The sequence below is a fragment of the Ictidomys tridecemlineatus genome, chromosome X, assembly GCF_052094955.1.
Source record: "Ictidomys tridecemlineatus isolate mIctTri1 chromosome X, mIctTri1.hap1, whole genome shotgun sequence".
Classification (NCBI taxonomy): Eukaryota; Metazoa; Chordata; class Mammalia; order Rodentia; family Sciuridae; genus Ictidomys; species Ictidomys tridecemlineatus.
In genome coordinates, this window is record NC_135493.1 from 112759688 (window position 1) to 112786833 (window position 27146).

The following is a 27146-nucleotide window of genomic DNA, read 5'->3' on the forward strand; positions in this document are numbered from 1 at the left end:
AATAAAAACTGAGAGCCGTGTAAGTTATTCATTGCCATGTATTTTCCCCAGACAGAGTAGAGGTTAACTGTTGTCAGAGAATGAAACAATTGATTACCATCCTCTCAAGGGAATAAAAGAGTAAAACAGATATGTTAGTCAGCTTTCTGTCACTGTGACAAAACACCTGAGAAAAACAACTTAAAAGAGGGAAAATTTATTTTGGCTGTTTCAATCCACTTGTCTTCATCACAGGTGGGCTTGTGGTGAGTCAGAATATCACGGTGAGGAGCACATGGTGGAGCAAAACTGCTCACTTCATGGTATCCAGGAAGCAGAGAGCTAAGAGACAAAATATCTCCTTCAAGGACATCCTCCCAGTAACCTGCTTCCTCCAACTAGGCCCTGCTTTCTATAGGTCATATCACCTCCTAATAGCACCACAGGTTGACAACCAAGTTTTTAGCACATGGCCTTTGGGGAAAATTTCACATGAAAACCATAACAACACGGCTTGAAATGGAAAAATGGATATCTAAGAGAAGTGGGTGTAACAGGATGAGGTGATCCTAAGATGAATGTGCATCCAATTTAGAAGCTGAATGGCCAGGACTGCATGCCAAAAAGCTATCTTTCTCTTGACCTTCTAGCCTTCTTTGCCTTCTGTTAGACAGAAGCTCTATATTGTAAGCCAGGCAGGATACTTGATGCTGAGAACCCCCTGCACCAGACTAAGAATTTTCTATAGAATTGCAACATTTGCTTTATTGATATAGGCAATCCAGTTCTGATTTTTTCACTTTTTTCTTTAGATTCAACTTGGACATCTGTCAGGATAGTTTCAGTAGGGTTTAGCATTGTGTACAGTTTGGGGGAATTTTATGGCGTTTCCCATAGGGGGAAAATAGTCATGGGTAAAAAAAAAAATGAGTCTTCCTGCATTACTGTTGACCTTTAACTCTTAGGAAGTGGAGCAAATCATTGTCATGAATTAGTTACTAGAGGTTGGGAGGAATGAATGACGTTTGACACTCAGATGACAAGGTAAGGTCTCCCTGTCAGTGGGAAAGCTGGTTTGAGCCAGCCAGCTTTTCCTGGTATCTTCCACTTCACTGCATTCAGAAGCTCATTCAAAGCTACTTCAGGTTTCCACTGAACAGTTAAACTACTGCCTCTCAATGGCATGGAATCCTTTGTGAGCAATTGTTGTTTGCTGTTGCTTTTACAGGTAGGACTTTATTACTTACACTAATGCATGCAGAATATTCTGACCAGAGATCCCGTCAGTAGGCACAATGGTCCAAAAGAGAATATCAGAATCAGGCTTAGATTTAAAACAAAATAAAGTTTGCCTGTTGCAAAATAGAAGGCATATACTCATATTTTCCGTCCTGCATCTTTTGATCAAGACCACCAATTCCAGCAAAAGTTACCTCTGAATTGCTTAGCACCTGGAGGGGAAACTGAATGTATATTGCATTTATTGGAATAAGTAAGTTAAACTGAGTGGTAGAGGAAAATGCTCTTTGGGCCCTAGAAATAAATGTGGGGGAGAATAGATGAAAGTGACTGAATCCACCCCACATCAGAGGGTCTCTGTGCTTGCTCCAGAACCTATGGCTGGCATCTGTGTCTCCTCCTCTGAGCTTGCCAAAACATTGCTTGGGTGAAGGGACAGTTTCCCTAAGAGGCAGTGTAGGTTCATCACCTCTTCAATAGCCATCAGTCTCCTTTTGTCTCTTTGTTTATTTTCACTGTTCAATATCACCATCTTCATTTCTAGATTTGTATAAAATTCTTTATTCTATGTTTATCCAAAGTAGAAAAATGAGATCTACCCCTTGTTACATAGTGCATTGTTTCCAGGCACTTAAAAACATTACAAAAGGAGATAAATTTGTTGTTGCTTTCTCAATAGCAAAGATAACCAAAAAAATCTGTTGACTTAGAATTATGTAGTCCTAACTCTGTTTAGAGAGGATGGAGAAAGAAATAAAAGTAGAGGCCCCAAATATAATTGCTGGTCAGTAAGAGATCTGGAACCAGAACTAATTTTGGCCCAGCATGCTACAGACACTGATTCTTAAAGCTAAGGTTAATAATTCTATGCCATAATTATACTCTTCCCAGCAGACTTTAGCTTACATTTTATCTGCCTGCAGAACAACCAAAATAAGCCATTGACTTCCACTTGAAATATTAGGCCCATCCCTTTCTATGTTTTGGTTAGTCATATGTTGTTTCACTCATTTTTTTTTTCTGGTCACTGTGACCAAAAGACCTGACAAGAACAATGTAGAGGAGGAAAAATTTATTTTGGCTCATGGTTTCAAAGGTTCAGTCCCTGGTGGGCTGACTCCATTATCTCTGGGCCTATGGTGAGGCAGAATATCATGGTGGAAGGAAAAACAACAAAGTTGTTGCCGTGTGCTGAGCTGTTTTCCTCCATCATGATATTCTGCCTCACCCCAAGCCCAGAACTAATGGAGTCAGCCTACCATGGACTGAACCTTTGAAACTGAGCGAAAATAAACAACATAAAATTAGTCATCTTAACCATTTTTAAGCACACCATTCAAAAGTGTAAAATAGATGTAAATTATTGTGAAACATCTCTAAAACTTTTTTTTTTTATCATGTACATCTGGAACTCTGTAGCCGTTACATAATTCTCCACTTTCCTGTCCCTCAAGTTGCTGACAACCACCATTCTACTTTCTGTCCCTGAATTTGACCACTTTAGATACCTCAGATAAGTAGAGTAACACAATATTTGTCTTTTGTATGTGCCTTATTTGACTTAGCATTATGCCTTTAAGGTTCATCTGAGTTGGAGTATATATTAGAATTGTCTTTGTTTTTAAAGCTGACTATATTCTGTTGCATGGATAGATCACATCTATCCTTTCATCCACCAATGGACATTTAGATTGCTTTTTAAAAAATTTTTTTTTAGTTGTTGATAGACCTTTATTATTTATTTATATGTGGTGCTGAGAACTGAGAATCAAACCCAGTGCCTCACACATGCCAGGCAAGTGTGCTACCGCTGAGCCCCAGCCCCAGCCCTAGATTGCCTTTGTCTCCTCACTATTATGAATAATTCTTCAATGAACATGAATGTGCAATTATCTCTTTGAGATTCTGCTTTTAATTCCTCAGATACATGCCTAGAAGTAGGTTGCTGGATCATATACTAGTGCTATTTTAAATGTTTTACAGAAAATCCATACTGTTTCCCATAGTGGCCAGATGGTGTATAATATCTCCAGATATCTCATACTCATTATTTAAAAAAACAGGAAATAAATGCTTTTCAGTATTTATTCAAAAAATTTTTTAGTTGTTGATATATCTTTATTTATATGTGGTACTAAGAATCGAACCCAGTGTCTCGCACATGCCAGGCAAGTGTGCTACTGCTAAGGCACAGCCACAGCCCTCTTGCCAGTATTTTTATAGTAACATCCTAATGAATATGGGATGATAGCTTATTGTAGTTTCAATTTATATTTCTGTGATGATCAGTGATGTTGAGCATCTTTTCATATTCTTGGCTATTAGCATATTCATCTTTGGATAAATGTCTTTTCAAGTCCTTTGCCTGTTTTAAAAGCAAATTATTTGGTTTTGTCATTGTTAAGTTGTAGGAGTTCTATGTTCTAGATATTCTGATCACTTGCATGAGTTTTAAAAATTTTCTCCCATTGCATAGGATGTCTTTTCCCCTTGTTGGTTGTATTCCCTGATGCACAAAAAGTTTTTATTTTTAAGATTGATATAGTCTCACTTATCTATTTTTACTTTTGTTTCCTGTGTTTTTGGTGTCATATCCATTACTTAATAGTATATACTTTTGGTAGCAAAAAGCCAGTTACATTATTTCTCTGAGAAATGAACCATCTTCTTATCTTCTGAGTGGGTAGCCCTGCCAATAGTACATATTTTCTTCTTTAAGAGGATTTATCCCTTCTCTCTGGCCTCCTTGAGCCTGATAATATCCCTTTTTTCTCCTTCCTGCGTTAGTTCCCTTCTTTTTTGTCCTTCTTTCTTTATTATAGACTTATTTGTGTGTAAGCAGAAGGACCATGTGTAAAGGAGGAGAGAGCTCATGAGGGGTGACTGAAGTTAATGAGTGATTTAAAATATATAATCACACGTGTGCATTATTATTACACACACACACAAACACTTTTATAGATAAGACAACTTGTTCTCTTCAAACTATTGTAGTGCTCTACATTTTCTTGGACAGTGCTGCCATTACTCAAAATAGTATGATGTCAGTGGGGAGAGAGGATTTTTTTTCCTTTGGAATGACTTAAGAGACAATTTATGGGGCTGGGGTTGTAGCTCAGTGGCAGAGCACTTGCCTAGCACATGTGAGTCACTGGGTTCAAATATTTTAATAATTCATGTTTGATGACATGGGAAGGCAATGTGGGCTTACCTGGATGAAGGTTTGGTTTAGAATAGAACAGATGGCTGAGGAGGGAGATTAGTCCCAGTGGTTGAAGACCTTGATTGGTAAGCTAAGGAATTTGGATTTTGTTCTGTAGACACTGGAGAGTGTTACTGAAGGTTATGTAAGCAGACCGACATGAGCTAGGTGCCCAACTCTACAGTTACTGCATGGCCTTGGCCTTAAGCAGTCCACTTAACTTTTCTAGACTCTATAGTCCTCTTTTTTTAAAAAAAGAATTGGACCAGATGATCTTGAATATTGCTTTCCTTTCAAAAGTTCTATAAGTCTGTAACTTAAAGCAGTATTTTATTAGTTAAATGATCATAGACAAATTTCTTGAGCCCCTTTCTTTATAATGTATCCTTTGTCCTATCAGCAATCTTAGTCCCGTTAGGTAGATATAAGTTAAGCTATATCACCATTTCAGGAAGAGTAAAATCTCCTCCATATGCTTTCTAGTAGCACATGTATTAAAAAATGTTTAACTTAAACAATAAAGAATTTGTCAGAACAACACAGGTTTACCAGAAGGCATATTTATGATTTTTTGATGGTGCTGGGGATCGGCTCCAATGCCTCACAAATGCTAGGCAAGTACTCTACCACTGCATTACATCCCCAGCCCCTAAAGTCCATACTTACTAAATGCCAGATTTTTCTCAAATCATTTGCCTGTCACCTTACGTAGACTCTGTCTGCTTTTGTTGTTGTTCCTGTTGTTAGGGAATTAATTTCAAAGCAATTTATGATTGTTATTTTTATCATGAGTTTTTCTAAGAACTTTCTGTGTACTTCTAGAGTCATAGTCTAGGTTCTGCTCAGAAGCAGCATCTGAAATAAGAATTTGGGGTCAAATATTGTATTTGGGAGGTGATCCTAGGACACTTTAGAAGGGGAAGTGAAAGAAAAGTAGTAGAGAATATGGTAGGGAGCAGATTGCCTCTGTGGGAAACTAAGTGTACTATTCTCTCAGGGAACTTGGGAGACTCTATAGAACATGCTTCAGTTGTCTCACCCAAGGGGAGAAGCTGGGGACTTATCTGCTAACTCCCTTCCACCACTGGTTGCAGGCTGCTCTGGAGGTTGGAGAATGGCAAGAGCCACAATACCCATAAAGTATGTGTGCCCAGGAAAATGCATGTGCATGCCCTCATTGTCTGCTACCTTCACTATTAACATTGGAGTTGACATTTTTATCTTTAATGCTTTCTTTATCTCATCAGTCGTTTTTCCTGAAATACTAATTTCTGGTGAACTTCTGAGTCTTTCTGCTTTCTCTTTGATGTAGAACCATGGGAGAATTTCATTTTAGTTTCTCATAGTGGTTTGTTCTGCTCAGCAGAAGACACCAGAAACCATCTGCAATATGCTTTAATGGGCTCTGATTTTGAGAGGTATTGATGCCTTAGTTGCTTGGCTACTCTAAGATTTTTATTTGCTGAGATATATTTCTCTATTCAAAAGTGTTTTAAGCCAGGTGCAGTAGCATGCACCTGTAGTTCCAGCTAGTTGAGAGGCTGAGGCCTCTGGAAAAAAAAAAAAGAGAGACTGGGCTTGTAGCTCAGTGATAGAATGCTAGGCATGTGTGAGGCACTGGGTTTGATCCTCAGTACCACATAAAAATAAAAAAGGTATTATGTCCATCTACAACTAAAAAAATTTTTTTAAAGTTTTATTTCTTTAAGTATATTATTGACCAGAAAACTTTTAGAAGTACCTCTCTGAATTATGCACACACTGGGCTTCTCAGAGCAGCTTGAAAGAATCGTTGTATAGAGAAAATTCCCACATGATCCCTCCTTTAAGAACAGATGGAAAATGTTGCCTCTTTCATTGATCCAAAGAAAACATCAATGCTAATCACCAGAGGACTTCTCTAAGGTGAGAAAATACCTATTATTAGTTACCTGTTACCCATTCTTTTAGCAGTGTGTTAGTGTAGATCCTGTAGAGTGACCTCAGATGACACACTATTATTTTTAACAATATTGCTATTTTTGTAGTTTTGAGAATAGCTGCCCTGCAAGTCAGATGAAAGGAAGTTGTGACCAGTGGCTAGCCCATTAGGGGATTATTAACTGCATGCAGGGGTACATAGGAAAAGACTCAGGGAACATGTTCTGGTTGTCTTATACATTTGGGAGGGGGGTGTGAGGATGCACAGTGGATAGTGCATGCCTATCAGGAGATAGCTGCTGTTTAGATGTTTAGGGGAAGGTGTATTGGAAGGCACTAGGCTCTGGAAAGCCACTTGGAATAAAAGAGGAAACTTGAAGAAGAGCTTCTAAGTTCTTCTGGGTAGGAGGTCCTTGGTTAGGCAGAGCCTTTGAGAAACTTTGCAGAAGAGGAAGAGAAATGGCTCAGTGTGGCTTGGCCTCACTCCCACCCCAACTCTGCTCCTCCAGGTTTGCCATTCTCTAACTACCCTCACCTTCTTTTAGTCTGAAGAGTGGTAAGATATTTGCATCTGTAGGTATTTGAATATGCTGTTTCATCTGCCAGGAATACTCTTTCCTTCATTGCTTACCTGATTGCAATGATCATTCAGGGTCTAGTATTAGTGTCCTTTTCTGAGAGAAGTGGCCATTGCAAAGAATACTGTACCTGAAAATGATATTCCTGTCATTAATCATTCTCTTAGCATTCATGTTTTTGTGTATACTTGTTTAATATCTATCATCCCTCCCACTAGACAATGGTAAATTGTGGTGTAGAGTTGGGAGATACCCATATAATGAGTGTCTGGGTGTTATGGTTAAATTCAGAGTTTGGCAGTAGAAGGTTTTTATCTTGATTATTGGGTCACAGTTTCTTGCTTCTTTTGCAACTCATAATTTTATGGTAGTGTGTACATTTTAATGAAAAGAACTGGAGACTGAAGTATGATTTTGTTTTGCTATTCTGAGTACTGGAACCCTTTCACAGGCTTGGTGATTAGCATATGAGTTTTTTTAATATTTTATTTTTTTTTAGTCATAGTTGGACACAATGCCTTTATTCCATTCGTTTATTTTTTTATGTGGTGCTGAGGATCAAACCCAGAGCCCTGTGCGCATACTAGGCGAGCACTCTACTGCTGAGCCACAATCCCAGTCCAGCATATATGATTTTTAATAATTCTTTTATTTATTTATTTTTTTAATTGATGGTGATTTTTCTTTTTAAGTATATGAAGTAACAAAGCATCATACAATTAATGGCAATTTAGATTTGATGGTTTATGGTACATGTTTGGAATGAGGTGGTTGACTTATAAGTTTTGACTTAAGGTACTTTAGCATTAATCATTGATGTCTTAGATAAACACAATATTTTCGTTATAATAGGACAGACTGAGTCAGGAACCATACAGTAATTATTCATGTTTCTGTTTATACATAAAGGACAACATAATTTCACAAACAATCAGAAAATAGTATAAAAAACTTTAATAAGAAATGAACAAGATCATAAAATATTACATATGATTTTAATGCAACTACCTCAATATTTCAATACTTGTTTACTAAACAAATCACATAACACAAAATGCTAAATAATTCTATTAATATTTGACTAGGACATCTAAATAAATTAATGGAAATTCAAATTGTCTAGTAAGGTATGTTTAACCTTATTTATTAATACTATGTAAAGTATTGGTGAATTCATGGTGAATACAACTTAAGCATTTACAGAATACTATTTATGTCCAATATTGACATATTAAATCAAAGCATCCCAGAGAACTCAGTATCAGGTTATAAAGAAGCTTTATTTAGCTCGGTGTGGTGGCACATGCCTGTAATTTCAGCGACTCAGAAGGCTGAGGCATGAGGATTGCAAGTTCAAAGCCAGCCTCAGAGATTTAGCAAGGCTCTGATCAACTTATCAAGACCTTATATCAAAAGTTAAAAAAAAAAAAAAAAGGTGGAAGGGAGCTGGGGATGTGTCTTGACAGTTAACTGCCCCTGAATTCAATCCTTAGTATCAAAAAAGAAAACAAAAACAGCTTTATTTATCACTCTATTAACAAATGCTTTAGTAATTAAGTAGAATATTAAGGCCATAGATCAAGTTTCATATAAAAGGACTATTACTGTTCACTTAGTGAGAAAATTCATTTTCATGCTGTGTCTTAGGAGGCTGAAGGTACCTTATAGACACAAAATAGGTAAATTAAAAAACTGCTTTTTTCCTCTTCAGGTTTCATTTTTTTACTGGAACGAGATTTGGGGATGGAGTACTGAATTTGGTTGGAGTTAACATATTTACACTAAAATTAAAAAATTTTGAAGAACAAAATGAGGCATATAATTTTACTCTATAGCACAAATCTTTGCTAAACTAAAAATAATGCTTTAAACAAAAAATTTGAAATACATCAACGACCAATAAGTTTCAAACAAAATGTAGTTATCAAAATATTTAACTGTCCTTTATCAAGCTTCAACAAATACATTCAGTTTTCAGTGTCTGAGCAAATCAATTTTAGTTTCTTCATAGTCCTCCATCTGTCTTTTAACATGACACTTGTTCGGTTGTTGAATTTATAATGTGATAGTATTTTAGACCAGTTTCCCTCTCCATACTTCCTCACACCAGATCTCAAATTCTTGTCTTCTTCCCAAAGCCATGCCTGTTTCCTAGGTCGCTGTTTTTTAGGAGTTTTGGGTTGTTTGTTTGAAACATATACTCTCTTGCTTTCAGTGATTCTTCTGTTTTCTTCTTTTTCCTTTCCACTTTGAAGAGTTTCTACTCTCTCCTTTTTCTCATTAAAGTTTTGCTGCCAGCTTCCATGTTTCAATTTGGATATGAAGAGATTCTTGTGAGACCTCAATAAGGATATTGTACCCTCTGAGGATTCAGTTACCGCAGACTGTTTGTCACTAACACTTTTTACTTTATCCAAATTGACTTCAGTTTCCATTTCAATATCATTACCATTAAGTTTATCTTGAGAAGTTATTTTTCTCGATTTTTCACTTTCCACTACTTTTGCTGCTGCCTTCATTAGAAAAGTTGATGATTTTTCATTAAGCACATAATTCACATAACTCTTAATTTTCTTCATCATGTGGTTGTAGCTGAACGTGTGAGAATTTGCGTCAAATATTCTTTCAAAGACTTCTTTTGCTTCCTTAAAACTGCCATTTTCCATACAAACAGCTATAGCCTGAATTTTAATTAAATTCTCTATTTCTTCATGAAGTTTGTCATGTTCTTTTTCAATTGAAGCCCAAATCATCAGGGCTGATTCCAAGGGTGTAATTCGCTCATCATTTTCAAACTGTGCGTCAAGGGATTTTCCTGCTGCAATTCTTGTCAAAAACTGACATATGTATACAGTTTTCAATTGATAAGTTGTAAGACTGGATAATCCATGAATTATGGCTTCGGCGCTGTCGCGGGTCCGGTGGAAGTCCTCCGAGCGGCCGTCGCGGAAGGCCTGGCAAAGAGAAAGGCAGAGGAAATCGAGCATCCAGCCAGCAGCCACTGCCTCGCCCTCCGCCACCAGGTCCGCGTCTTCCCCCTCTTCTTCCTCCTCCTCCTCCGCCTCCCCCCCCTCTTCCTCAGGGGCCCCCAACTGCATCTGACAGTCGGTCAGTTCCTGGCACTCAAACTGTTCTAGTTCCTCTCTGGCCCTCTCCATCCCTTCTCGATGGGAGGACTCTTCATCCTCCCCGTCCGCACAGCCCCGCGGGCTCGGAGCCGCTGAGGAAGCGGACTTTAATAATTCTTTTAGAGACTGCACTGTACTCTTTTTTTTTTTAAGAGAGAATTTATTTTTTAGTTTTTGGAGGACAACAACATATTTGTATGTGGTGCTGAGGATCAAACCTAGGCCTCACGCATGCCAGGTGAGTGCGCTACTGCTTGAGCCACATCCCCAGCCCAAGCACTGTACTCCTAACTAGATTTAGTTCACCTGTGATTAGCTCAACCCCCAACCTCCTGTCCCTCTGCCACCTTTTCAGTCTTGTCAATATTTGAGCTATTTCTGATATCTTTGGATTCACTTCTTGCAGGGCCTGTAGTCCAGGTGCTGTGGTGGTGCCTGCGATGACTTTCTGGTTTTGAGCATCTCCTTCCCTGTGGTTTTCTTGGCAAAATGCAGGGGGTGAATATGGGGAAACAGCATTGTTAGGCCAAGTGATTTGTTGTTGCTTAGGGATGCTTCAGATGGTGTCCCATGCTGTTGTCTAAAGATAGGATAATTTTATCCTTGTCCTTGCAAAGTATCTCTTTCTATCAAAGGCTCCCTCTTCCAGTCATAAGTACCCAGAATGATAAGCAAGTATGGAAACTTTTGTAGCACTGGAATTTAGTACTTCAAGCTTCCTTCCTTCTCCTTGGTGTGATTGTTGTATTGTCTTGAGTTTTTATTGTTACCACAGGAGTGAAGGCATTTCATATCTCCTATATCCTAATTGAATCTCTTACAAGGTTTTTGGGAGTGATCCAAGACAAAATTTGTTCTAGAAAGGAGACTGATCTAGTGAGACATCTTACTTGTTAGTCTCGGGACTGGCTTGGAAGAAGGTTTATTGGAAGTGTGGTTCCTGTGGTATGGACTTCCTCTTATGGACACATAGTATAAAAAAAGGTAGACAGGAAGACAGGATGGTAAGTGGCAAATCAATGTTCTGGCAGACCTAAAGCTCACCCTAATTCTGTGAGGTGAGCAAAGTCAAGCCTACTTTTCAGATGAAGAGGTGAGGCACCAAAAGGGAAAGGGACCTGCTCAAAATTCACATGGGTAGTAAATGGCATAAAAATAACCAAGATCTAGCATTAGGTAATTCCAAAATAAAGTGTTCTGGTTTTATTCTGTTCATTTTGTTACATAAATAATAGGTGAGTATTTACATAGTCTTGTGAAAAGAAAAAGAAACACTTGAAGCAGTCATTCCTCTTAACTCTAGTTTCTGCTGCCACTCATATTCCAGAAGTAACCACTTTTGTCAGTTTGATGTATGTCAGTTCAGACAATTTGCTATGCACTTAACATGCAGTTAAAAGTGTCATACTGTAGGGTTTTTAAAATATAGGACCATATAGGAAGTATTTTGTTATTATTCTTTTTCACTTAGCAATCAATAGTTGGAGATCTTTCTACATTGGTACATTTAGTTCTGCTCAGTTTGTCATTCATTTAATAAACATCTATTGAGCATCTACTGTGTGGCAGATCCAGTTTGCACTGGCACACAGTAATAAATAGAGTAGACCAAAAAAATAATCTCATCCTCTTGGAGCTTACCTTCTGAAATGAGGAGAGACGTAAAATTATTAAAATAGGCTAGGGTGATAGGGAGGGCTGGTGGGCAGGAGAGGTTGTAATTTTAAGTTGGGTGCTTAGAGAAGGCCTTATTTATTATAAAGTGACATGGAGAGAAGATCAGAAAACAGCAAGGAACATGACATGTAAATATATGGGGAAAGAATAGTCCAGGTAGAGGGATGAGTATGTGGAATAGTAAGGAGGCTTGTGCAGCTGAGGCAGAGTAGGTGATGGGAAAGTGGATGGTAAGAGAGGTGAGAAATAAGACTGGAGGAAATAACTGGGAGCCAGATCTTGTAAAGCCTTGTAAGCCATTGAAAAAAAAATGGTATGTGTTCTAAGATAGGAGCCACTAGAAAGTTTTGAGTAGAGAAATGACCTGACCTGACATATAGTGGAGAGGATCAGTCACTTCTGTATTGAGATTAGATTGTAGAGAGGTAAGGGTGGAAGCAGGAAACAATGGTGGCTTGGACCAGGGTGGTAATTGTGGGCATCATGAGAAGTGGACCAGTTTGAGAGATGGTTTGAAATAAAAGCCAGCTGTGTCTGCTGATTGGATATAGGGTGTTAGGGAAAAATCCAAACATGGCTCTAAAGTTTTTTGATCTGAATAAAAGGAAAAATGGACTGCCTGCTAAACCAGGTGGAGAAGGCTGTGAGAAGAGCAGGTTTGGTAGGGTGATTGTTTGATTTTGTACATGTTAAGTTGAAGGTGTTAGATCTGCAGGGGAGATGCTGAGAAGGCATTTTTGTATGTAAGTCTGGAGTTTAGGGGAGAGGTGTGGGCTGGAGATAGAAAACTGGAAGTCATCAGAATATAGATGGTTTGAAAAATCATGGCACTGGATTATATCACCAAGGGATCTGGTATAGTTACCAATAAAAGAAAAGGTCCAAAGGTTGTACCTGGGAATACTCCAATGTTAAAAGATCAGAGAGATGGGCAGGAACCAAAAAATTGAACTAAGGAAGGAGGAAATTCAGGCAAATGTGGTGTCCTGCAAATCAAATGAAGATAGTCCTAGGAGAAGGGATTATACAGATGTTAACTGCACAGTTTGATTAAATACACGTAGATGAAATGCATATGTAGGTCAATTAGGACAAAGACTGAGAATTGACCAGTGGATTTAGCAGTGATGCAGGCATACTGAATTAGAGAGTGCAACATAAGAGACTCAGATTTGTTTGGTCCAGGATGTACCCCAGACCCCAGGGGTTTTAAAGCTCCCCAGGTGATTATAATATGCAGCCAAGGTTCAGACCACTGTCATCATTTCTTTCTCTTCATTGTGAAATGACCTTATTGCCAGAAACAGATGTTGCTGACTGATTAAACACAGGAGTCTTTATCTATAGGTTTGTTCTTGGATACCTTGGGATCTGAAAATGATAAGCAGATCTGAAAGCTGATTATTAACTACTAAAGCGATTAGCTGTTTAGCACCTGTCTTAAAAGTGGCTTTTAAGCAGAAAATCTCTTTTTGCTTTTCATTTTATTAGATGTTTGATTTTTGTTTTGTTTATACTCAAAAAGATCTTTTATTTGAGAAACAAGGGTAAGTTTCAAGTTAATGAAAAATGTTAAGGGAAATCTTGATATAACTTGTCAAAAAAAAAAAACCTAGAAAACAAAAATAAAACTCAACCTGAACTCACATCAGTAATTAAGCATTTGAGTTATACATTTTTTTGCAGAATCATGTGTATTTCAAATCCCCAAATGAGGTTATACCAGGTATAGAAAATTTGTAACTCATTAGAATTTTAATATTTTTCATATTCTTGACATAGACATTAGAAGTTATTTAAGTGCTTTAGCAAATTTGAATTGGGTTGGTATTGTTAGCACTTCAAAAATTAAATACCATAGATGGGCTATGCAAAAAGAGATCTAGTTTGCAGGCTCATTAAATTAGATTCTATATGACAAACAGAAGGAAGATCACATATATCAAAACAGGACCAAGGCTGTGGCTGTGGCTCGGAGGTAATGCACTTATCTGGCATGTGTGAGGCACTGGGTTCAATTCTCAGCACCACATGTAAATAAATAAAATAAAGGTCTGTCAACAACTTAAAAAAAACAGGACCAAGGTATAAAATGGAAAAAATTCAGAGACAAAATAAAGGCTTAATTATTGCACTTGTGCAAGTATCATTGCATGATTAGTTTTGGTTCTCCTTTACCCCCATTTCTTTGTACTCTATCACTGGATTTTTTATGAATTAGAGGTACACCATTTTACCTATAGATGTTTCAGCATGTCTTTCTAAAAGTCAAGGACACTTTTATAAAATAATCATGATTAAGGTGTCATACCTAAAAATCAACAAAAATTCCTCATTGTCTGTGTTCATACTTTGCCAGTTGTTCTGGGGTTTATTACATCACTTTCCTCTTCTCTTATTTTGTCTTACAATTTATTTGTTGAAGATAGGATCAAGTAGGAACTAAGTATACTTATATGAGATTTACTAATATATATCCTAAGCAGTTGCTGCTTTTGAAAATGAAAAAGAATCAAAGTATTACTTTGATTCTTTTTTCTATTAAAGCACATCATCCTCACCTCCAATCTTCCAGTAGGATGAGTGCACATATACTCTTGGTCTTGATTGGGCTGTTTGTGATCTTACGTATCTTTCAGGAGAAACAGTGCAGGTGACCGTGAGAAGGCTCTTCAGGTCATGCTCCAGGTTCTGCAGAGCTGTGACCACCCAGCTCCTGACATGTTTTGCCTGTGTGGGAGGATCTACAAGGATATCTTCTTGGATTCAGACTGTAAAGATGCTGCCAGCAGAGACAGTGCCATTGAGTGGTAAGTAGCATATGCATCTCTGCACAGAATCACATAGGCCAAGCATCTAGGTCTTTTCCCTATGTGCATATGTGTGTCCATCCACTGGCAGTGAAAAAAAACCTTGCAATAAATGTGGTCTGGGAATTTTCAGATTCCCTCTTCTGAGAGAAAGCCATGAAAACAGGGTTTTCTCTTGAAAACACACTTCCTGTAAGTTCACTCATTTATGAGGCAGGAAGAAGGCTCAACACACTTCTTCCCAGCTACCCCTTCTAGAATATTTTTTAACCTTTATTTATTTGTTTTTATGTGGTGCTGATGAATGAACCCATTGCCTCACCAAGGCTAGGCAAATGCTTTACCACTGAGCTACAACCCCAACCTTCCTTCCAGAATCTTATCCACCACTGTCAAGGTATTATTTTCCCAGTGAACAGTTCATTATTTGTTTATTCAACAAATATTTATTGAGGGCTTACATTGTGCCAGAAATTTTCTAAATGGTAGAAATGTGGAATGAATCCTGCCCTCAGGCACCTTGCTGTTAAGGGAAGTCAGAAAAGTAAATAAGGCAAAATGTATGGGATGTTAGCTGATGGCAAGGGCTATGGGGGAAAGTTAAGCAGGGAAAAGAAAAGGAGAGTTGAGAGGGTAGTCTGTAATTTTAAATAGGTTGGGTAGTAAAGGTAAGTAAAAACGTGAAGGTGGTGAGGGAGTGGGCTTTGCAGATAACTGTGGAGAAATATGTGAGGTGGAGGGAACAGCACAGGCAAAGACTCCAAGGAGGAAGCATGCTGGACACACTTATGGATGGTGAGGAGTAAGCAGAAGAGTAGCAGGGAAGCTAAAATAGTAAGCTGGGTTCCCATTTTGGTGGCTAAAAATTCAACCCCCAGATCAGGAAATCATTGCTTGTAACTCCTTCAGAAAAGTCAGAGGAGTTTTTTTTCCCCAGCTACTTAAGAAAGTAGTGGTGGTAGGTACAGGAATAAATGCAGCTTAGTCTTTTGATCAGGGCATGTATGCCCTGGATAAGACCTTGGAGATCATCTAACCCAAACCCTAAAGTATGGATGTGAAGCATGTGGCCCAGGGAGATAGGTGACTGGTCCAAGGTCATGGGGCTGGCTAAAGATCACAGGGATGATTAGTGGCAAATCTGGGACTGCAGTCCTCTGATTGGAGTCCAAATCATCTCTGCCCCTGAGTAAGGCCTGTTTTAATTTGGGAAAAGGAAAACTTCTCTGCCCTCTTCTTTTTTTTTTTTTTTTTTTTTTTAAAGAGAGAGTGAGAGAGAGGGGGACAGAGAGAGAGAGAGAGAATTTTAACATTTATTAATTTTTTCTTAGTTCTCGGCGGACACAACATCTTTGTTGGTATGCGGTGCTGAGGATCGAACCCGGGCCGCACGCACGCCAGGCGAGCGCGCTACCACTTGAGCCACATCCCCAGCCCCACTGCCCTCTTCTTAATTAACTTGCTTTTTAAATGATTTTTTTTTTGAGACAGAGTTTTATTAAGTTGCTGAGGCTGGCCTTGAACTTGCAATCCTCCTCAACCTCCTGAATAGCTGGGTGCACAGGTGTGCACCACCACACCCACCTCAGTATAACATTTAATTGTAAAAGAAAATTTTTTAAAGGCAAACTAGGTAGGATATGAAATTTTAAATTCCCAAGATATGTGGGGCAAAAAAGGTTGAAATTTTGTTGACTGGGATAGGAAGGACTTTCCTGGTGTCCTCTGGTTGGTCTGAAGTTACTTGTATTATTCTCTAAAGTTCATAAAGCCATATTTTTTTTAATTTTTTAATATTTATTTTTTAGTTGTCGGCAGACACAACATCTTTGTATGTGGTGCTGAGGATCGAACCCGGGCCACACGCATGCCAGGCGAGCGCGCTACCGCTTGAGCCACATCCCCAGCCCAATAAAGCCATATTTTAACTTATAGAAATAATAATTTCTCCCTTTAAGAAGTAATGTTTTATTGATGAATTCTCTTGTTACCCCTGGTTTATAAGTCCTTGGTATTAACAGTGCCACTTAAAGATATGTTTGTGTTATTACATCATTGATTGAATATCTTTTTTCCTGATCATAGTAGTCATACTTGCTCATGGGAAAGAAAGAAACTTTATGTATAGAAAAGAATAAGATTTGGACTATTACAAATAAATCTGCTATGAAAGTTTGTGCAAAGAGAAAAGAATGAAGATAGTTGAAATGGAACTTTTTTCTTTTGTGCTGGGAAAACTGGAAATCCATATGCAACAAAATGAAATTATACCCCTATCTCTCACCATGCACAAAACTCAACTCAAAGTGGATCAAGGACCTAGGAATTAAACCAGAGACTCTGCTTCTAATAGAAGAAAAATTAGGCCCTAATCTCCATCATGTTGGATTAGGCCCCAACTTCCTTAATAAGACTCCTATAGTGCAAGAATTAAAACCCAGAATCAATAAATGGGATGGACTCAAACTAAAAAGTTTCTTCTCAGCAAAAGGAACTTAACTTTTTGTATAAAAATAGTATTTCTAGTTTTGTATCTTATTCCTTATTCTAATGTGATAGATCCTTGCCCCTCCTGTCCCTTTTTGTTGCTGCCCTGATAACCATCCAGGATTCTGGCATCATGACTTTATATATGAAAAAACAATTCCATGTCATGATAAAGAAAACAAACAAATGGCATACAGAAAAATAGCCTATGATTGATGCTATTTTGATATCACAAAATATTGAATGTACAACTGGAGTCGAACCTTAAAAAGAAAATTTTAACATCAAATTGTGGTCATCTTTTGAGGATAGGATTATAATAGACTTTAAATTTCTTTTGTCTGTTTTAAAGTGACTTCCCTGTTTATATGATCATTAAGGCTTTCATTACAAAAACATAAGCCTTTTGAAGAAAAATTTCAAACTCCCTAGTGTAAGTTACAGCACTGCTATTACAACATCTTGAAAAAGTCATTGGAGAGCTGCATGTTCATCAAGGTGAAAGAGAGAACCATGAAATAACAAAGTAATAAATATTTTCATAAGAAGGTAGTTTATATCATTATCTATACATTTTTGTTCTAATAGAATAAGATGATATAATAAGAATTTGGTGCTTCTATAATTATAGGTATCGCAAGGGGTTTGAACTGCAGTCATCTCTTTATTCGGGAATTAACCTTGCAGTTTTGCTGATTGTTGCTGGACAACAATTTGAAACTTCCATGGAACTAAGGAAAATAGGTAATGCTGTTTATTATTGCAGATGTTGATGTTTCAGTTATACAAGTTTAGCATTAAAAATTATGTTCAAATAACTAGCAATATATTTCAAAAGAAACAATCAGTTACTACCTGATAGCATACCTGAGACACAGCAGCCAAAGTAAAATGTCCACATGTCCTCTGCTCAAAGGCTTGTGTGATGTGACCGAAACTAGGAAGATTTTTTTCATGACTATTAAAAATTCAAATTCTGAAGGTGTTCGACTGAATAGTTTGTTGGGAAGAAAAGGGAGCTTGGAGAAAATGAACAATTACTGGGATGTTGGCCAGTTCTTCACTGTCAGCATGTTGGCCAATGATGTCGGGAAGGCGGTGCAAGCAGCAGAGAGGCTATTCAAGCTGAAACCTCCAGTCTGGTAAGTCCAATCTGTGCTTTGTCATCACTCTTCTTAATATCTGATTCACTAGAAGGACTCACAGAACTCAGAAATGCTGTTATACTAAGTTATGGTTTGCTACGATGAGAGAATATAGATTAAATCAGCAACGGCAAAAAGCACATGGGGAGACCATGTACAAGCTTCCAGTGGAATCATATGGACAGTGCTTAATTCTCCCAGCAGCAATAGAGACAGCATGCTTGCAGCATATCCAGCCAGGAAAACTTACTGAGTCTTGATGTACAGGGTTTTTATTGGAGGTGAATCATGTAGGCATTGAATGTTCATGTGATTGATCTTAAGACCTCAGTGTCCAACCCCTCCAGTATTCAAACTCATATAGTGAGTGGCCCAAGGCCTCCACCATGACTCATATTTTTAGCAGAAACTGTGTGACATGGCCTAAGGCTTCAGGGAAACAGGCAGAATACTCCAGAGATTTAGAAGTAATGCCTCAGTATTCAGTCAAAGGCCAGATCTTTTTTTGGAATGAGTAAAATTTGGACAATTGAGGCCTGGTGAGTACCCAAACAAATTGGTTGGAGTCTAGCTGGCTTGCCTTTCTAGGATAGCTCCAGACTTTATCCTCAGAGAGAAAAATAATACTATGATGCTTTCAGCTGAACCATCTCCATTTAGTACTTTGTGAAATATAGTTAATGTTACTGCCTGATCACTATACTTCAAAAAGTTCACTTTGCCTGAAGACAGCAAAGGTATAGGCAGAGTCAAGACTTCATAGCATCAAAATCTACCTGGTCAGAGTCTTAAGTTTTTAAAAAATGAGTTTCAGATTGGTGATTATTAGTGGTAAAGGGGAGGATGGGGATGGGAGGGAAGTAGGCATACCTATTAGAGGACAACATGAGGGATCCTTGTGGTGATGGAAATCTCTATCTTGACCGTTTGGATGGCAACATTCTGGTTGTGATATTGTACTACAGATTTGCAAGATGTTGCCATTGAGGTAAACTGGGCCAAGAATTTATGGGTTCTGTCTGTATTATTTCTTACAACTCCACCTAGATCTAAAATAAAAAGTTTAATTAAAAACAAAAGACAATGGGTTTGAAAGTTTGCTATTTTGTAATTTTAACTTAAGAACTGCTTGCCTTTTTTTTTTTTTTTAACTTGAGGGGATTTCCAGCAATAGCCAGAAAGCTTGATAGCTGAAACACTTTGGCTTTTTGTTGTTTAAGAGTTATAGCATGCTTTCCAGTCACTATGCCTTGGATGCTATGTACTAAAATTGAGGTTTAGGCCAATGTTGGTAAAAAGCCATGTTTTATGATTTTGTTGGACTTACTTATTTTGCCTATTGTTTGGGCTTCTTTTTATTAGTTATATGGTTGCCAAATGATTGTGTATGATGTACTGTGACAGAATATGCATTTAAGTAAATAAAGCTTTGGGGTAGATAGTTTTAAAGGGAGTACACGTGAATTCAGTTCTGATTTATGGGGTTTTGTGATTTTTTTTTTCCCCAGGTATCTGCGATCATTAGTTCAGAACTTGTTATTAATTCGGCGCTTCAAGAAACCCATTATTGAACATTCACCTAGGCAAGAACGGCTCACCTTCTGGTTAGATATAATTTTTGAAGCAACAAATGAAGTTAGTAATGGACTCAGATTTCCAGTAAGTTATGCTAAATTCAATTTTCTTCCTGTCTTCCTTCCTTTCTTCCTTTCTTCCTTTCTTTTCCTGATGCTGGGGATGGAACCCAGGGCCTTGCACATGCTAGGCAAGTTCCCTACCACTGAGCTATGTCCCCAGAACTAAATTCACTTTATAAGATAGACAAAAGAAACTTGGGATTATTACTACCTTAATTATTGAATACTCTAAAGGGAAGAAAACTGTAATTTCATATGTTAGAATAAATACTCTAAAGGGAAGAAAACTGTAATTTCATATGTTAGAATAACTACCAATCCTATGCAGAATCATCAAGTGATAGATCAACTCCCTGGGGAAAAGTTGGCTATATCCTCTCAAGTAATGGCTCTCAACTTAGAGTAATTATGTCCTCAAGGGATATTGGCAATGTATGGAGACATTTTGGGTTGTCACAACCGGGGGAAGAGGTTGTTCTACTGGTCACCAGCATGCTAGAGACCAGGGAGGTTGCTACCCATTCTACAATATACAAGACAGCCCCCACAATAAAAAAAATATATTTATATCTAGCCCAAACTATCAATAAGGCCAAGGCGGAGAAATCCTGCTCTCAAAAAATATAGTCCTAACAATAGAAACATGGAATTTAAAACTGTCTCCTATTAAGCTTTGGTTTGCCTCCAGTGCCACTGAGTTTTAATTTAAAACTTTATTGAAAAATCAGAATTGCTTTTAGCTTTTGTTTCAATTCTATAGCCATTTATAAAGGTTCATAAGTAAGATATCTAAGTGTCCTGGAAATTGCACTTCAGTAATTATGTTTCATATTTATGCCATGAGATTTTGTGAACATGTTTTTAAGAATTTCATTAAGTGCCTAATAAAAGATGGAGTTGTTGGAAAGGACTGTGATAATTATTTTGTTCCTGCGTAATACATTTTAAAATCTTCTTTTAATTATGAAAATTTCAAATCTGAAAGGTACAAACCCATAATGAAATGGACACTTGTGAAAGCTTTTTGGGGGTTTAGCTGTCTTAAACATATTGCTTTATTTGTTTTGAAGATGTATTCCTACTCCCCCACAACTCTCTCCTTTTCCCTCTCTCCCCACTTCTCCACCTGCCCCCTTTTCTCTCCCTCCTCCTCCTCCTCCTCCTCCTCCTCCCTCTCCTTTACTCTCTTTTTAAGAAAAATATTTATTTTTTAGTTGTAGTTGGACACAGTATCTTTATGTGGTACTGAGGATGGAACCCAGGGCCTCGCACGTGCTAGGCGAGCGCTCTACCACTGAGCCACAACCCCAGCTCTCCTTTACTCTCTTAACCAAATAACACCTTACCAATGAAAATGTCACTCACTTTTCATCTCCTTTACAGACTTGGGACCTGCCATCCATTCCTTCTGCTTCTTTATTTCTCTCAAAAGCTGCAACCTCCTCCCTCTTTCTTTTGTCATCTCTTCAGACAGGCCTTTCTTGGCTGTCATGTCTGAAGAAGTGCCCCTCCCCCTTCTGCCTTATTCTCTTTAAGACTGGTGCTCTGTCACCCCATTGAATCATAGCCCAGCTATACCCTTGGCTCCTTAAGCCATGCTTAGCATAGTTGGTTTTTGAAGACTATTTGTTGAGTATAAATCTTCCCACTTCCTTTCTGGGTAGGGTCACCTGTTTTAGATTCATGTGTCTTACAAGAATCTTCTTATCTTAGGTTCTGGTGATAGAGCCAACCAAAGTCTACCAGCCTTCTTATGTTTCTATCAACAGTGAAGCTGAGGAGAGAACAGTTTCTTTATGGCATGTATCACCCACAGAAATGGTAAGGGAAAAAGTCACAAGCAGTTCTCTTTCTTCTCTATTATTTAATCAAAGATTCAATTTTCAACTAGGAAGAATTTGTGTGTTACAGTTGGAAAGTATAGTTCACCCATGCTCAACTTCTGAAATATAGAACTGTATGAGAAGATATAATCACAGATGAAAGAAAAGAAGCAGATTTTTCCCCTTTTTATTTTTAAATATTTTATATTAATTGTAATTGGACACAATACCTTTATTTTATTTTTATGTGGTGCTAAGGATCAAACCCAGTGCCCCACACGTGCTAGGTGAGTACTCTACCGATGAGCCACAACCCCAGCCCCTGGATTTTTTCCATTTTTATGTATTGTGTATATGCATATATGGGGGAGCATATGTGGGTTTGTAAGTGGACATATATGTGTTTATATGTAATATTTTCAAATATATGTCAAGTACAGGTTTTTAAATAGTGAAATCATAAGGAAGTAGATAGGACATATGCAGAGAAAATCCCTCCATGTTTCTCAGACCTTGTTTCCATTTCTATCCCCATCCCCACCCCCAGTGATTGAGTGGATAACCCTTATCTTTTCTCTAAACTCACTTATATATGTATAATATATATTATACGAGTTTTATTCACAAAGGCATTTTACATTACAGTGTGATCATATAAGCATATACTTATTGCTTTGTAACTTTTAAACTCATGCAAACATCATGGGAAGTTTTTCAGGTAGCACACACAGATCCATCTTGATTCTTTAAGTGTCATATTCCCTGGTTTCATGTCATATTGTATATTTTGTGGTCTAGATGAACCTGTTATTTCACTTCATTCTTACTGATGCATATTTAGGTCCCTGATTTTTAACTCTTCTGATGGTATGCTAGTGTGCATCCTATGCTCATGGAAGCATTTCAGAAGCAGAGATTTCCTAGAATTGGACTTTCTGGACCCAAGGGTACATGTATTTAAAACTTTGATAGTTGCTATCAAATTATACCATTCTAGTTTGTACTTGTACCAATAGTACACAAGATTACAGAAATGCTGGCTGGGCTTGATGTTTTGTGGTAATGGTGATATTTTCATATCTTTATCTAAAGTACTTCATCAGTTTGTTCTTTCATAAATTTTGCATTTAATAAAGAAACATAGCACCTTTGACAAACACTTTAGATAGATTTATTTGCTGTGCATGTGTTTCCATGGAGCGTGAAAAGACTTCTGCCATTAACTTGGCAAAGAGGCTTATTTTTCTTCCTGGAAGCAAGAGTGTGAATGATAATGTTGTAATCAGGTAAAAATAACCAATATCTTCACAAATAACTTGCAACATTAAACAATAAGCAGAGGCTCAATTCATATTAAAAACTCCTTATCAGATCTATTCATGATATCTCAAGTGAGGGCCAATAACCTTGTCCAATATTTAACATTAGACTAATCTTCTTATCATTGAAAATAGTCAGCAGCCATTAGTGAGGACAAGCTAGCATGATGTGCTTGTGTTTTTATCCTGCACTCTGTACATTAAATATCTGAGTACAAAAAAAGCATATATTTTTTCAACCTATGATAAAGTGCACATATGGCATTCATACAGATAAATCTCATTTGAAGAATGCACACATCTTTTATTTAATTTGCCTCTTCTTTGGGTATTTTTTCTCTTTTTTATAATATACTAGGGATTGAACCCAGAGGTGGTCTACCACTGACCTGCATCCCCAGCCCTTTTTTATTTTTTATAAGGTCTTGAGATAGGGTCTTGCTCACTGAGGTGGGCCTCAAACTTGTGATCCTCCTGCCTCAGTCTTTCCTGAGTCACTGGGATTATAGGCATGCACCAGCAAGCCTGGCTTCTTTGGGTATTTTTTTTAAAACCTGTTATTGAAGTTGAGCCTCCCTAATCCAAAAACCTGAAATGCTCCAAAATCTGAAGCTTTTTTAACATCTATATTCAGAAAGTCTCAGGTTTGGGAACATTTCAGATTTCAGATTTTCAGATCAGGGATGCTCAACCAGTAAAAATCTATGCAAATATTCCAAAATATGAAAAACTGCAAAATCTAAAACACTTCTGGTTTCAAACATTTCAAATAAGAGATTTGGTCTGTGTAACTTATACACACAAAAAGTGCATAAATCATAAATGTATAGCTTGATAGAGTTTTTACAAAGTGATCACACCTTAGTAGCCCCTGCTCCTGCTGTCTTTGTGCAGACCTCTAAGTGCCATCTCCATGAAGCACCCTGTTCTCAGTTCAGAAAATCCTTTACCAGACACCAACCTTGCTTATTTTCTTTGTATCATTGATACTACTCTCATAAAAGAGAATTTCTAAAATAGGAGTCTGTAATCTCACTCTTTCTTTATATAGATGTAAAATACCAGATATTTAGATAAATGGTTCCAGAAAAAAAAACTGATGCTATTAAAGTAACTCTTTATACTTATAAAGCTGAAATGGTTTTGATTTCAAGGAATTCTACCAACTCAGCCCACCTCATTTGAAACCTATAATGGTTGCTGACTCAATAGAAATTTCCATTGGTACATATAATATCTCACTGGTTGTAAATGTTTTGCTTTGCATATAGTCTGTAATAAGAAATGGAAAAGAATTATATACATAGCAAATGTTAGTTTTCCTTGACTGATGAAATGTTTTCCATAAGTGCTCCTAGTTGTCTGAGAGAAATATAAATTGCCTTTTTCTCTGAGAGGAATCCTTTGAAACGTTTGCCTTCATTTACAATTTTGAAATTGTATGGATTGTGAAAAGCAAGCTAGATTTGCCTAGAGTGAGATGACATTTTCTACATAGTGTATTCTACATTGCATTTTTTCTCCTGGTAGGCTATGTATGGATAATAAAAAGAGAACACATATACATATATACAACTCCTTGTACCATTGCTTTTAAATTAGATTAAGTTCCTGGTTTATTTGCCAAGAATTCAGAAATTCACTGGAAGCAGGAAGGCAGTAATATGCTAGTAAATGTTGAACAGCCAACTTTCTGGGGATAAAGGCTAATTTTTAGTGTTTATTGATTCCTGTAGTGTAAATACTACTAGGGATCAATTTTAAGCAACCTCAGGCCAACAAAATGGATTTTCCTGTTTAATATTATTTTTTTACACTTGTGATGTATTCATATTGTAGCCTATGGTTTTTCTGAAACCAGAGTTTAGACATTCCATCCAAGGCTTAACCTTGTACAGTTTAAGGGCAAGAAATGGTAATAAAGTAAGAGGATGAAGTTGGTTTTTTTTTTTAAAGTGTGCTTTGGAGTTTCTGGGAAGATGGCAGAGTAAAGGAGATGACTTTCCAAGTTGCTCTGTGGCATGAGACCAAGGTAGTAGATGCATAGCTTCTCAACAAGGTGGGCAAAAGAGGGTTATGGGAGCCAACCCACCATGGGCAAAGGAGGGGGACTAGAGGAAGCAGCGTTTCAGGTGGTTTGGTGGTGTGTCTTGGTGTGGAGAAATCTAAGATCAAAAACCCTCCCTGAACTTATCTGAACCAAGGGGTGGCAAACTATGCAGGTCCTTGAGAAGGACTCTTGGGTGTTAAATAAGTGAGTACCGGTGGTATCTCAGGGAAAGAGGAGCCAGGAGCCACTTTGGGGCAAGCACGCCCACTGTGACATAAATGGGACTCGGTAGATCAGGAAAAACACACACAGAGAAAGCCATAGTGTCCTGGCAGGTGCCTAACAAGGAACCTCGGCAGTGTCTGGCATAACAGAAGAGAAACTGGCTTGGAGTGGAGTGGACTGTACCTAGGGGGACTTCAGTTATAAGGGCTAAGGGGTGCCTTTGTGTCTGGTGGCTCATATGCTGGCCTGGAAGTCAGAGTAGGTATGAGGTGAATACACTCAGAAACTACACCTGGGAGAGCTGAACTCCTGGGCAAAAGTGAGTACAATCATGGTCACCCTGATCCATGATTGGATTTCTAGGGAAGTAATCAAGTACTAAACCCATGGAAATAATCAAGCTAAAGTCTAGGCTTAGGGGCAGGTCCACCTAGTCTCTCCAAAGAAGGCATCTTTCAACCTAGCCAGGCAAGATCTGAAGGCCAAGTAGGTCCCAGCACCACCTGCTGGATCTCCCCTCACAGAATGCACTGCAGAAGCAGTACCTTGGGTGTTCACAGAAGGGTCAAAATGCAAACTGACTGTACAACTTACCCATCCCATCTCATGCTGGTGAGAAGGGAAATTGAGTCTTATATCAAACAGCTTCAATCTTAGGCCACTATAACTAGTAACTCAGCCACACAATAACAGGAAGGGGTTAACATCCCCATACCTTGTTCTTTCTATCAGTACTTTACACAAGATTAATTGATAAGACTATTAAAGATAGATATTGACCACCCATTCTAGTCAAATATTTTGACTACTTCAATGGAGCCTTCTAGTCTACACCAAGATATTTTTTTACATATACATATTCTTAAATTAGTTTTTTTAATTCTTTCAATGTGTGTATGTGTGTGTATTCCCCAAATGTCAATGCACCCAATTACATGGAAGAAATACTCCATGATGTTAAATTCCAAATAGACCCCAACATAATAAATAATACTGGGAGATTTCAAAACAACCTTATCACCAATAGATAGGTCATCAAAACAAACAAAAAAATCAACAAAGATATCTCCAACATAAACAACACTATAAATCAAGTAGACCTAACAGACATCTACAGAATATTCCACCCTAAAACAGCTTAAATATACCTTCTTCTTAGCTGCACTTGGAACTTTTTTATATAGGCCATGAAGCAAATCTTAGCAAATACAAAAAAGACTGATATAATCCCATGTATCATATCAGATCATAATGGAATGAAGCTAGAAATCAACAGCAAGCAAAATAATAAAAGCCACATAAATGCATGGAGATTGAAAAATATTCTATTAAGTGAAGAATGGATCAAAGAAGAAATGAGAACAGAAATCAAATTCTTAGAAATGAACAAGAACGAAGACATATCAAAGTCTCTGGGACAGTATGAAAGCAGTTCTAACGAAAATTTATAGCACTGAGTATCTACATTAAAAAATTGGAGAGATTCCAAATAAATAAGATAATGTTCCACCTCAAGGCCTTAGAAAAAGAAGAACAAACTAACCCCCAAACCAGTAGAAGACAGGAAATAATTAAGATTTGAGCTGAAATCAATGAAAATAAAAATAAGAAAATGATATACAAGATCAATGTAGCAAAGAGTTGGTTCTTGGAAAAGATAAATAAAATTGACATAATCATAGCCAAACTAACCAAAAGAAAGAATGAGAAGAAGCAAATCAATAAGATTAGGGATGAAAAAGGAGATATCCCACATATCCCTCTGAAATCCTGAGGATTATCAGATCCTATTTTGAAAATTTATATTCCAATAGACTGGAGAGTCTGGAAGACATGGACAAATTTCTTGACACACATGACCTGCCCAAATTGAACAGGAAGATATAGAAATCCAATATAAAGTAATGAAACAGACCAATATAAAGTA

At 37.6% G+C, this 27146-nt stretch overlaps 2 protein-coding genes across 4 annotated transcripts in view; one reads left to right on the top strand and one right to left on the bottom strand.

The window, feature by feature from the left end:
- Map3k15 (mitogen-activated protein kinase kinase kinase 15) overlaps positions 1 to 27146 on the top strand; it is a 113298-nt gene that overhangs the window by 47288 nt on the left and 38864 nt on the right. For all 3 annotated transcript variants that reach the window (XM_078035058.1, XM_078035056.1, XM_078035057.1), the window contains 5 exons: positions 14363 to 14533; positions 17652 to 17764; positions 18003 to 18162; positions 19674 to 19824; positions 21516 to 21623. In XM_078035058.1, the coding sequence (XP_077891184.1) occupies positions 14363 to 14533; positions 17652 to 17764; positions 18003 to 18162; positions 19674 to 19824; positions 21516 to 21623 (703 nt within the window). The remainder of the gene's footprint in view (positions 1 to 14362; positions 14534 to 17651; positions 17765 to 18002; positions 18163 to 19673; positions 19825 to 21515; positions 21624 to 27146) is intronic.
- LOC101977428 (telomeric repeat-binding factor 1) lies at positions 7797 to 10147 on the bottom strand. The gene has a single exon (XM_021720731.3). The coding sequence runs from the start codon at positions 10074 to 10076 to the stop codon at positions 8886 to 8888; it is 1191 nt and encodes a 396-aa protein (XP_021576406.2). The 5' UTR covers positions 10077 to 10147; the 3' UTR covers positions 7797 to 8885.

Excerpts from the sequence above, each read along its gene's own strand:
- LOC101977428 (XM_021720731.3), bottom strand. The coding sequence starts at position 10,076 with ATGGAGAGGGCCAGAGAGGAACTAGAACAGTTTGAGTGCCAGGAACTG.